At 36.7% G+C, this 13,519-nt stretch overlaps 1 protein-coding gene across 7 annotated transcripts in view; it reads left to right on the top strand.

Annotated features, from left to right (window-relative positions):
- Positions 1–13,519, top strand: part of TAPT1 (transmembrane anterior posterior transformation 1) — a 66,603-nt gene that overhangs the window by 19,997 nt on the left and 33,087 nt on the right. For 4 of the 7 annotated variants that reach the window (XR_012434712.1, XR_012434713.1, XM_005554528.5 and 1 more), the window contains one exon: positions 4,935–5,053. The exons of 1 other annotated variant lie outside the window; for it this stretch is intronic. Coding sequence is in view for 4 of the 6 variants with exons in the window: in XM_005554528.5 (XP_005554585.3) it covers positions 4,935–5,053 (119 nt within the window). In the remaining 2 variants the exon portion in view is untranslated. Of the gene's footprint in view, positions 1–4,934; positions 5,054–10,795; positions 10,862–13,519 lie in introns of all 7 variants that reach the window. 2 more of the 7 variants (XM_074039450.1, XM_074039449.1) reach the window with 1 other exon arrangement.

Below are 13,519 nucleotides of genomic sequence, written 5' to 3'. Positions count from 1 at the left end.
TGAGGCCTGATCAAGGCATCAAATCTCTCTTAGGTTTTACTTTCTTCTATGATTAGAAGGTTGGACTTAGGTCATGTCAAGAGGTCTGATAGTGCATGATTCATTGAATGAGTTTGCCTATGAGGAATGGTGAGGGCAGATGGAAAGATTTAAATGTCTAGTTGAATAACTTAGTTTTGCCTTTTTGAAGGTCGTGGCGGGGTTAGCATTTAGGAAAAAAATAATCCAAAAGTTCATTTCAAATGAATGGACTTAAAATGTCATATAAAGCCTTTTTGTTTTATGTCAGTGTGAGGTATATGTTAAGAAAACATTAATAATGACTATTGTTTCCCCTTTATTTCAGTAAAACAGTCCTGGGATTTCACTGTAAAACTAATAGAGAGTACTTACTCAGACCCATATTTGTGGCAGTGTTTTCTTGGGCATCCTAGTCAGTTTCTAATTTCATGAAAACATGTTTAGAGAATCATCCCTCTAAATTCTTCTCATGATGCAGCTCTTGCTGGTGACACACCCTTGCGCAGATGTACCCCCCGTGTGGCTGCTGAGAAGCAGGAAAGCCAGTAGGGATCCACATGTCTCAAATCTCAGCAGCCTTGGCTGGTGCTTCTCCCCTTCTCTCTGAGACTTGTCACACCCTGCTTGTGGTGGTGGTGACCATAGCTTCCACGTTCTTTCTGCAACTGTCCTAGCATTCTTAATTTTTTCAGGGGAGGTTCGGCATGTGAGACCCATCAGATAGTTCTAAGACAAGCCAGCAAAGCCTTTAGGCCTCTACCGCATTTATTGATGTATTTAAAAGACAATTTTTGAACTTGGCACCATGGGGCCATGTTTATCTTTGTGAATCAGTCACTTATTTCTCTCATTTCAGCTTTGGAAACAGTCTTAAATTTCTCTTCTCTGTCTTTCATTGTCCTGTATCAGGCTGCTGTGATCATTCACACTGATGGCTCTTCTCCTTCCGTACTGTCCTCTCTGCTCGCTGCAGCCTGCTGTGGTGCTGCATGCTGACCGCTCCCTCGATCTGATCCTAGATAGAAGGTATAGGATCAGAGCCTAGAGCAGCAGCTAAGACCTCTGTTCCTTAGGTGACACTCAGTCTTGCCTTGAACCCTGAGGGCACTCCTGCCTTGCTGCATCATTCCAGCCTCTCAGCAGGAGCACCACAGCCCTGTCTAAGCCGTGTCTGTAGCAAGCAAAATACCAAGTAATAGTTCCTGCCTGGTGGGTTGTTGTGAGGATTAAGTTAATGTGGGTCACATGCTTAAAATATAACACTATTCAACATGGATTGGAAATAAGAGAAACAAGAAAGTCTCAAGATCATTCTATGTGCATAGTCCTACAAATTAAAATCTTCAATTGATTTGTTTTCCATGGCTACATATGCTTACATAGCTTGCCTATCATAAGAGAACCTGGCTCATGATAATCCCTTTTTTGGCCATCTCCTAGAGTATAGACTTTCTGGGGCATGAATTTTTTAATTCAGGTGATTAAAATGATTTTATTGTAGGGATAACCTTGAATCTGCAGTAATTGCTTTCAAAGTCAGTCATTTATAGTTTTCTTATTGATACCCTGTTCCCCTTGACATTCTGCTGATAATTGATCCCTACATGTGGGTTTATTGAGAATGTATTCATTCTCAGCAGAGATTTATCCAAATGTACATGTTTCAAAATAATCTAATTACCTTCAGGTACCTCTTTAAAATAAAAGAGCTATAAGTGAAAACAATCAAAAGGCAAGGATGCCTTGGAACCTAAGAATAAAAATTTGAGCTCCTTAACAATGAGCTAAACGTGATTTTCATGCCTCTTGCATAATGATTATAGCCTAACCTCACTGCTAGGTGGCTACTCACATTGTACCTGTGCATGCTCTTCCCTTGGTTTGGAATTCTGTCCTCTTTACTTCCTGGCAAAATCTAGTGCCCATCTTCTCTCCTCTGTGGGACATCTCTGCTATCTCTTGCACCTCCTTCCCTGTGGTGTTCATGCCACTCTCCCCTACCCCCAAATACACACACTTTACAGACCTAAGCTCTTCACCTGTGTTTCCAGAGCACATCATTCATCTAGCACTTACTGTGTGGTTTGTGTCAAGCTCACTGGGTCGTGAATTCCCTGGAGAAGATGTCTTTCCTCCCAGTGCAGTATTAAGCAAGATATGGTCTCTGCTTTTACAGAAGTAGACCCAGAGCTTTAACACGAGCTTTATAAAAGTGAGACTAAGCCTCTTTACTCCTACTTTGTAACACTCTAGACCAGCGATCCTTGACTAGCAGGTGGTATTTGGTGGTTGTGGTGGAGGAGATAGTATTCAGAATTTCCAGAAGATGGTTAGTGTAATTCAAGGAGGCATATTGCAAAATCATTATGCTGCTTTCATTTTAGCCATAACATATTATTTATTTTGAAATTTCAAATGGTACTAAAAGAAGAGCAGGAGATTTTTGTCATAAAGGGAAGCATAGATTTTTTAAAAGGTAAAGAAACCCTGCTTCATTCCCCACAGAAAGAGGCTGGCGTTTTTATTGATTTATTTCTCTTGAGGCAGGTATTTTTCAGATGCTAAGTTGCAGTTCTATTAGGTTCAAAATAAATATGATAAGAGCAGGTGGCAGAAGTTTTCACAAGTGAATATTTTGTTCACTTACAATGTCATAGGATAATTTTCATTTTGTAATTTCCTTAGCATTAAAGTTCAGATGTTAAAAACTTAGGCTAAACTTTATTTTGAAATATGTATAATGGTAAATCCAGTGGTGAGTGAGGCCAGAAGGATGAATGAAAGTGTCATTAGTGGAAATAGTGCTTCAGTTTTCTGCAGACTGAGTGAAGTTCTGGCTCTGCCTCCACCACTCAAGAACCTGTGCCAACTCCTTGTCTCACTGCAGAGTGTGGGTGGTACTGGACTGCGGCCATGCACAGGCGGAGCCAGCACCTGGCCAGTGCCCGGTTGCATTGCCCAGAACCTGTAGAAGGCTTCTAAAGTCCTTCCAGACAAGATCTCTCAGAGACAGAGAGCCTGGTGAACGTTTCTGTCCTTTGATTGTTTTCACTTATAACTCTTTTTATTTAAAGAGGTACCTGAAGATTATTAAGCATGAGATTATTTTGAAACATGTACATTTTGATAAATCACTGCTGAGAATGAATTTTAGAAAATATTTTAAAATTGTATGCCTGCAGTTTGTAACTCAGTACTTTTAATTCAGTTTTGCACAAAGAACTTTCCAGTGTGTTCCCACTCGTATACTCTTCTGCAAAGCTTTCTGTAGTCAGTTTGAGCTGAACTGTCTTCGGTGCCTTGGAAGCTGCCTAGGAGGGAACTAAATTTCAACCTGGCTGCCTATCCGGGACCTGATTTTCAGACTGAGTTGCAACTTTTTAGTGGATCACAAACTCTCCTTCTGGGGACATCGGGTTTCTGGCAGCTTCTGCCCTCAGTACTGAACCAGCAGTCCACTCACAAGGAGGGAAAGGCTTCTCAGTGACAGGAGAGTAATAGAAAAGGACCACAAACTCTATCTACATGGACCTTGCTCAACCTCCTACTGCACTGCTTTGTGTGTAAGACAAGAAAACATGCAACACTGGGACTCTATGTTAATCTACCAGCACGTGATTTAGGGGTTTAGCATCATATTTTCATTGCTGTTCATAATGAGTCTAAATTGTGGAAAACAAAAAAAGGGCCTATATATTCAGATTAAGAAATCTGGCAAAAATATGTGTAGCATATTTTTGAGACATTTTTATCCAAAATTAATAAAATGTACTCTTCGATTTAAAGACATGTGAATTCGTTTGCTAGGGCTGCCATAACAAAGTACCATATACTAGGTGGTTTAAACAACAGACATTTATTATCTTGCAGTTCTGGAAGCTGGAAGTCTGCTATCAAGTGTCAGTGGGGTAGTTTCTTCTGAGGCCTCTTCTTGACTTGCAGATGGCTGCCTTCCCCCTCGGTCTTCATATCTCTCCTCTGTCTGTGCCTGTGTCCAAATTTCCTCTTTTATAAGGACTCCAGTCATATTGGATTAGGGTCCACCCTAAAGACCTAAACTTAAATTACCTCTTTAAAGACCCCATGTCCAAGCACGGTTTCATTCTGAGGTACCAACTTAGGAACTTGATAGGGGACACAGTTCAGTCTGTAACTGTGAATTTCAATCTGTGGAGGTAGAGCAATTTATTGACTAAAGATACATGGAGTGCTGTGGCTCGGGCATGTGTATCATACCATAATTGTGTGCCAGACATACAGAAAGTCACCACTAGGGGTGGCTACTTGGCCAAGTCCTCAAAAGACTTCACCCTCTTTCTGTGTAGTATAGTCCTAAACTTAACAAGTAAGAGTGTCTAATGTTACCACAAAAAGAAAGGGTATGACAAGTACTCAAGAAAGAAGGAGAAATATAAACGCTAAAAGGCTGGTCCTGGAATTAAGAATAAGGCCTTCTGAGTGCAGCAAGTTTCAGTGCACTTGAAATTGTGTTAAACTTAGTGATCAGTTTGCATGTTTTTAACATAAACAATGTTGTAACTCAATATATATTCCAGTCTTTCCCATCAACAAAGCACCTTAATAAATAGGAATAGCAAAATTATGAGAAATAAAGATTTTCCATAATATCTTTAGAGCTTGAGGAAGTACTCAGAAAGACACATCAGATTATGTGCCATTAACTATGGTCAAGGAAAACTTGTTTTTGAGTAATTTCTTCTGTGAGTCGTAAACCAAAGGCTCTGCAGGAAGCACAGACTCATTCTTTGAAGAGTAGAACTATTAATTTGTTATTCCCAGGGCTAAGTTTTAAGAAATTAATTTTTTACAATGTTTAGAAATTCTGATTGTTTGAAATTTTCATTTACAAGTATTTTTAAAATACTTTTTTTTCTTCTCTCCTTAAAATTCAGCTGATGATTTTTGGAATCTTTTTGTGCCTGGATGCGTTTTTGTATGTGTTCACCCTGCTTCCTTTAAGAGTTTTCCTGGCACTATTCAGGCTCCTCACTTTGCCTTGCTATGGCTTAAGGTAAGTTTAAGATCATTAACTATTGTAAATGTATAGTATTTCTTTATTTTTAATACTTGTAGTAGTTGCAAAGTAAGAATAATTCATACAGTTTCATCCACACTTTGGCCCTTCTTGTGTACACTGTTTACCTTTTTAATGGATATTATATAATATGTTTATATAATATTATACTTTTTATATACTTATTTTTTTCCAGAATTGTTTTGAATCGAAACTTTGCTTTAGCCAGTAAAATAATGTTAATGCTGGAGGCTTTGTAGCAGTGTAGAAAGGACCTGGGAATGAAAGTCAAAGACCTACTTACCACGTTCCTAAGTCACCAGGGCCTTTATTTCCCCAAAGTCCTTGGGCCTCATAGGCATCATGTGTAGAAAGGACAGGGTTCTAGGCTGGAGTGGGAAAGGAATCTCCTCAGGAGCTCTTACTACAAGGGTTCCTCCATTTCATTTGAGAATCATTGTTGTAATGGTCTGTGGAGCCTTAGTTACTGGTTATAGATGAGACTGATTTGTGAGAGTGGAAGAACTCTGGAAGACCACTGTCCCATGGGGAGGATCAGATAGCCTGACCCGACATTGACTGTTTTGTGAGCTGTGCACAACTGCCTGACTCCTCTAAGTGTGCTTCCCCATCAGCAAAAAGGAGCTATTGAGAGCTCAGCATCTTTTACCACAAAGATTGGAAGATGTAAAAAAAATACCCAGCATAGTACCTGGATCACAGTAGACCAGAACAGATAATCAATTTTCTTCTTTTTCTTCTCTACCAAAACTAAGAATAGTAAGGTGAAGGTGTTAAGCTTACATGAAGCTTAATGCTTTATTGGTCTTGAGGTTAAAAGCAAGTTTGGCTTTTACGGTTTTCTTTCTTTGTATAGTTATACCAGTGTGTCTCCATTCTGTGTATGGTCCCTCTCTACAGCATTTTCATTTAGTTCTTATCATAAATGTCAAAGTTACGTTTCTGACATGCATCCGTTTTCTGAATACATTTCATTCTGTGAAAATTCTAAAATGCTAAAATGAACAATAATTTGTGAGGCTTCATTGAACTATGGTGACTGTTCCATGGTGTATAAAATATATAATTAATAAAATATTTTAACCATAGCAATTGAGTTAAAAATTAGTGGTTGATATACACAATTATATGGTTTTTTTTAAAAAGACTAAAACCATGAAAGATTCTTTTTTAAAGTAGTAAATGAGCGTATACTTGATATTTGGTAACACATATGGTCTTTTTAAAAATAAGACTTAGTCAGTTTTGATAGAAATTCCTCCCATTATAAATTGGAATAATTATGATGATGATCACATTATAAAAGGATTAAAAATTCTTGTTTTTCAAGATTACATGGAGTAAAACAATTATAAAACTTCAGCTCCTGTCATTGTTACATGCTATATTCTGTAACTTACTTGCCTTCCAGGATAACAGTGAATTAGTGTGACATATTTTATTAGTCACAAGTTAATGAAATGGGAAGGTAGTTTTAGAAATTTAGTCATTTAAGTTATTTCTAGTACATCCTTTTTTCTTTTAGGAGAAATTTTAAGAAGGCCTTATTATTAACAAACTTTTTTAAAGGCATCTGTAGCATAGTACATTAATACTAACGAAACCTAACCACAATAAACTATTTTCTTTTGTCACTATTGGGAGCTTCATAACATCATGGCATTTTAGTTCATTTTCAGAAGACCAAAATACAATCTAATAAAACATTACTAAATATACATCTTTATTTGGAACTGCATAAAGCAAATAGACACGTGGAAATTTAGATAAAGTCAGGTGAAACACATGATAGAAAATTACTAATACTGCTGGATGTGGTGGCTCATGCCTGTAATCTCAGCACTTTGGGAGGCCAAAGTAGGGGGATCGCTAGAGGCCAGGAGTTCAAGACCAGCCTGGGCAACATAGTAAGACCTTGTCTCTACAAAAAAATTAAGAAATTAGCCAGACATGGTGGCACATGTCTGTGGTCCCACCTGCCCCAGAGGCTGAGAGGTTGGAGAATCACTTGACCCTGAGAAGTCAAGGCTGCAGTGAGCCATGATTATGCCACTTCACTCCAGCCTGGGTGATGGAGTGAGACCCTGTCTCAAGTAAAGAAAGAAAATAAACTAATACTATGTAGGACTTTTCACATCTACATTATGAGCTACATTACTTTTTAGTTATTCTTTGATCAACAATGTGCAACAAGTTCATGTTCTAGCCATCTTTATGTGGATGGCTTTTAAAGACATGTCATGTGCTCAGTGGCTGTTGGCACAATGTGATAAAACATTAAAATGATAGATAAGCTAATGACTATATTCCTTCTGGAGCGTTCCCTTCCTTGGGCATTGGTTAGCACACATATGAGGTCTACTAAGTAAGAGTGGTGATTTGCCAATGATCCTAAGGGTCTCTCTTTGGGGACAGTTGTTTGAAGTTCCACCTTGTTATATTGTACAGGCATCTAAAACTGTGCTGCACTCGAGTTCATTTCTGCATAGCCCCTGTTACATGGAAGAACAGGGCATGTAAAATAGTGTTAGAATTCTGAGTCTTTTCTAGACCAGCACGGTGGTACACACCTGTCGTCCCAGAACTTTGGGAGGCCAAGGTGGGAGGGTAGCTTGAGGCTGGGAGTTAAGACTAGCCTGGGCAACATAACAAGACCCTGTGTCTACAAAAAAATAAAAAATTAGCCAGATGTGATGGCACACACGTGTAGTCCCAGCTACTTGGGAGGCTGAGGCGGGAGGATTCCTCGAGCCCAGGAATTCGAGGCTGCAGTAAGCTGTGATTGCACCACTGCATTCCATCCTGGGTGACACAGCAAGATTCTGTCTCTTAAAAAAAAAAAGGTCTTAAAGTGTTGGTTCTGAAAATTAAAAGGTGTTGCAGGGAACTGGGAAATCTTATCTCTTCCAGTATTGACTTTACTAGTGGTTAATGATCCCTACCTCTAACCTGTTTTAGATATTTTAAGATTTTTTTTTTTTGTAGCACATAAGGTAATTGCTTTCTTACATTAGTTTGAAATACTTTGAATCTAAATTTGTTTGAGTAGCATTTGAAAATAAGGTGTTTTCTACTTTCAAAGTTAAGCTAAAATGACACTAGAGGGCAGCCTGTTACACACTACATTTAAGACTCCATTGAAGATTTCCCCTGCAAACACTTCTTGCTATTTCTGCTTTGGAGTAACTGAAAAATTAATTTCATGCTATCACTAATAAATACTTACATGCATAAAAAACATGAAGTGCAGTTAAAATTATATAACAGTTTCAGCAGTTTTAAATGATAGGAGTTTAAATGAAACTTACATTTTCATTTAAATTTTAAATGAAATGGAGTTCAGGCAATTTTAAATGCCTTGAGGATAGCCAAGTTACACAGAATAGGAAAATCCTGCCTAATGTCTTAGTGCCTTAAGTATGGTTTGTTAAAATTGAGTAATTTGTGCTTACAGTAATATAGTTTGCAGTTTTTGTTTCTTTGAGCAATTTAGAAAATATCTCTTTGAGCATTATTTTTAAAGTCACAAAACTTGAAATATTTGATAAGGTGAAGGTTACATTAAACAAAGCTATTGTTAATGTTAAGTCTAAGACCTTTCAAATATTTTAGGAATATAAAAATACTTTTTAGGTTTACCAAATGATTATTTAGAAATAGCCAGATTTTGCCTTCTGATAGCTTTTATTCCAGTGTTTTCTACTTTGATTAAAGATTATTCGATTTGTCTTGCCTATAGTGATGTCATGTTCCATCCTTTTCAGCAAGCAAAAAGTGCTCTTTCCTTCAGTCTGACTTTGTTTCAAAGAAATAAGAAGAAGTGAAATAGACCAGCAAAGAAGTTGATTGCAGTTTTTTAAGTAATGGTTTCTTTTTTCACTCTCCTGTATTTCAGTCTTCTTTCCATAAAAACTTACTGTCTTCCTAGTCTCTTTGTTCTTTGAAATTGTTTTCACAAAAGGGAGGAAACAGTCCATTTGTCAAATTAATCATGATGCTGACATGGAAACAGTTAACTCTTTGCAGTCTCTAGAACTGTTTGGTTCAGTATCATTTCAGTAATGTAAATTATTGCCTTCTTTTTATATTGGAGATTAGTGTTCTCACCTCATCTGTTTGCAGATTTACATCTTGTACAGCATTTGTGAGAAGCTTTTTAAAGCACATATACCCCCGTGTTCTCTGCTTCATAACTTAATATTTGAACCTATTTCTAGATCTTCTGCAAACTTGTCATGGTTTTTGACTTAAGTAAAATAAAGACCCTGTCCCTTCACTAAGGTGGAGGACAAGGGTGGTTCTACAGTCCTTAAGTAAACCCAGCCTTCATCATGATGGCTCATCCAGCAGGGTGTTTTGCTGGCTTTGACCCTGTTATTAAAGCACTGTTCATTATGAGATGTTGGCAGGGTAATTATCTGGAGTCGTATTTATATGTGGTGTTTGCCAAGGATGCACTCCCTCCCTAAAAGTTTATGTCTGTCCTCGGTGATCTGAAGAATACTTCATTGAAATTGTTTCTGATGAATTAACAACCTTGAAAAATCTTTGCCCCCAAATGTTTTGTTGTAGACTTAAAAAAAATTAGAAAATGCATCTAAATTATTTAAAAGCAGATTCACTTATGTATATCTTCCCTCTTTCCCAGATAAGAGTAGTTGTCATTTTAGAAATCATTTGAGAAACTTCTTGAACTAGGATAATCTTTTTAATGATTCCTGGCATATAAAACAGAACAAAGTTTTGATTTATTCTATGAAGTATCTATTCCTTGAAAGAATAATACAATTTTTGTTTTCCAGAAAAGCAGACTGCTTTATATTATGTTAGAGGTACCAAACATCCTTTTTCCAAATTTACTTGTAGAATTAAATGAAAAATAGCTAATTATGTACCTTTGATTTACCTGGCATTTTTGTCAGCCCTCTATTCTCCTAAAATTGGTGACTTCGTTTTGTGCTTTAGAATTCTTAGTCACATGAGTTAAAAGTTAAAGAAGATTATAGAGAAAAATGATATAGCCTGGTACCAAGAACTGAGTTATTGTTGAAAAAACTTTACTGAAACATTTTAGAAAGTGATAACTTGAGTTGAACAGGCTTAAGTAATAAATGCCGGAGTGCTTTTTGGTTTTTGTTTTTTTACCATTAGAGCAACTAAAATATGTGTGAGCAAATGTTCTTACCCCTGGCCCGGCTTTAGGCATAACTCTCACATGAGGCTTCACAGGCTTTTATTTTTCTTGGTTGAAGAGGCAATGGTATCATTTTCTTTTGAGAATTTATCCCATGGGAGAGCTCTTGTCTCCCAGAATTATGAATTTCAATTGCTTGAGAGTTTCCTAACCTTTTGAGTTTCCTTCTTATGCCTTACCTCTTTAGAAATAGTTCTACCCAAGATTAACTTCACCTGTATGTTATAATAGATTTTTCTCTTTTTAGACAAAATTAAGCCTTGATTTTGGCCTAAGGGATTGATGCCACCACTGTAGCACAAGTAGGGAGAGCTCTTGGTAACTTTCTCTAGGGAAACAAATATGCCTTTTACTTCTTTTTACCAGGGCTGATCTATGTGGCTTATTTGTTGAGAGCAATATATTTGTTGTTATTAAAAAGTCTTCGTAACGCCAGGTTTTATTGTCCCGTTTCCTCACTACAGAGCTCTAAGTAGCGTAGCAACATTACAACCTTCTCTCTTTCTTTCTCTCTCGTAAATCAGACCGAAGGGAGGAGCACTTTCACTTCCTTTATAGAATGGAATGTGGTGGCACAGGGACTCCTTGTGGTGAGTAAACCCTGATTTTTCCTTCTATACTCTTGGCCAAATTGACATTCATTAAATGCAAAAGTAAACAGGATAGGCAGACATAGCCATTAGCTAAGAAAATGTGGATCCCTGTCCTTTTCAAAATAGCATCTTTACTTGGTCTTAAAGCTTTGTCCACATTTCTTTGTGAAGGATTTGACTGTGATTTCACCTAACATGAAAATCCACTCAGAAGTGATCTTTACACATATTAGCTTAGACTTAGCAAATACCTCATCCCCAAAGCCACAGAAATTGGCTGAGCTTAATTCCTTCCATATAAGCAGTTTTTATTTTGCATTACTAAAATTGTGAACATAGCTTTATAAAAACAGGTTTTTTTTTTCTAGTATAGTTTGAAATTAAAGTTTAAGAAATGGTTTGAATCATTCCATTTATGTTAAGTATTTATTTTTCTGTTACATGTCAGTCAAACTTAAGATTTAAGATACTTAATTTTCTAATTGAGTAAAACATCTTGATTTCACTACTTTATTCCAGTTTACTTTAAAATTATAAAAGGACTTCACTTTCAAAAATAAAACCATATTAAGTATTTTGCATTTTTATTTCAGTAGTGCTTGTGTTTCTTCACTCTTTCAATTATACCACAAATGGCTGAAAATAGAGAGAGCGAGAGATCTAGTCTATGTATTTTGTAATGAAATAACTCATGCTAATATTCTGGCATGTTTCAACACTGATTTGCAATAACTATGCTGGGATTCTCCCATTTTTCTCGCTCATTTTTGGTGCCATGTCTTCCTTCTTGATCTTTCTGTCCACTACCAGATTTTACTTTAATCACAGTTAGCGTATTATCTTCCACTAAAGAGGAGAAGGAGAAAGCTTACCCTTGATCGTCTTTCTCTACTCTATAATTCGGTTTCTCTAAATCTATGAGCCCTTCGAAACAACTGGAGATGCTCTAATTGGTAAATTGTATAATGTAAAAGTGTACAGTTGCTAAAAACACAATGGAAATGGAAATGTTTGTAAGGATAAAAAATAAAATTTAGGAATGTAGCGAATTTGGTTTCTCTAAGGTTGGTTTTACTAGAAATTTTTAAAAGAATTCTGTTTAAATGTCTTGTTTTGAAAAATGTTTAAGTTCTATTAAATATCTGATGTAATACTACTTGTGTGATGACATACACCCAAAGCTGCAAATTAGATTAGCGGGTTTTTTACTTTGCCCAACAGTATATTTCACTCGTTTATGCTTTCGTATGGGATTTTCATCATTTGCAAGGTGAATTGCCAGTAACCACCACTTAGCCATTTATAAGAACTTTAGCATGAAAGTATTTTTCAAAAGCCAATTCAGGGTTGAATAACAGGGCCTTGGATAAGCTTCTTAGGGAGTTTGAAGTGCTTATCAGATAGTCATCTAAAAATATCCTGGCAGAGAAGGAACAAATAAGCTGATTGGTTCAAGTTGTTTTAACCAGGTAAACTTATTTGTGAGGTTAGGTCTTTTCTTAGAAAGAGGCTGTGGTACATACAGCTGTCTTTTAAGATGCCACCTTAGAAATGATTTTTTATTTTGGCAGCCTTTCTTTTTTGTTAACAAGGACATTTATATGAAAACAAGACTCTTTCCAGGTGCGGTGGCTCAAGCCTGTAATCCCAGCATTTTGGGAGGCTGAGACGGGTGGATCACCTGAGTCAGGAGTTCAAGACCACCCTGGCCAACATGGTGAAACCCCGTCTCTACTAAAAATACAGAAAAAAAAAAAGAAAGAAAGAAAACAAGACCCTTGTTTTTAAAGGTTCTGCTTCTTGTATTCTTTATTTGAATAGTATTCCTTAGTTCTGAAAATCACAGTCATCTCTGCAGCAACCAATTATGATGTTAGCAATGGATGGAACACTTTCACCAGAGCAGGGGGTGCACAGAAAGCAGTGAATTCAATATGTGTATATCATATACATATCATATAGTCCAGGTTTTTTTGCATTCATTTTTAGAAATAAAGACCAAGTGATAGATAGGTTTGTTTTTTTTGTACAGCAATTTATTCAGATGAGATTGCAATATAGTGATAAAGTATGCAGTGTTAAATTTTACAGAAAGATAATAGGTTCTGAGTTGTTGATTCCTGCAAGTTTAGAAGTTCTGTTTTAAAAAGTCCAGAATGCAGATGGTTCTGAAGAGCGTGCCTTCTGGAGCCAGATTGCCAAGTGTCCATCCCTGCTGCACCATGTGGGAACTTAGTCACTGTGCAACCACAGGCATGTTCTTGACTGTCCCTTGGCTCATTTGTAAAACTGAGATGATTAAATAAATAGGATTATTGTGAACACTAAAAGGAATATATGTGGATTATCTAGAATAGTGCCTGCCACATAGTAACTGAATTGTAGCATTAGGTGTTTCTACAACTTTTCTTTGTTAATTTGTCAGCTTGGTTCAAAAAGTGTGGTGTTATATCGTTTTGGGATATGTATTTCCAATGTTTGGTAGATCTAATTTCTAACTATGGCTTGTATTAAATATACTGTTCCTTCATTGATATACTAACACATCGTTCTTTGATTCCAAATATGTATATAAAGAAACACAATTGGATATATACTTAAAAACCCTTTGTCTCTTAAATAAAATTGCTCTGACTGAGATCACTCAACTAAGTA

This window comes from Macaca fascicularis, chromosome 5 (genome assembly GCF_037993035.2).
Source record: "Macaca fascicularis isolate 582-1 chromosome 5, T2T-MFA8v1.1".
NCBI lineage: Eukaryota > Metazoa > Chordata > Mammalia > Primates > Cercopithecidae > Macaca > Macaca fascicularis.
This window is presented reverse-complemented; position numbering and strand designations above follow the sequence as displayed.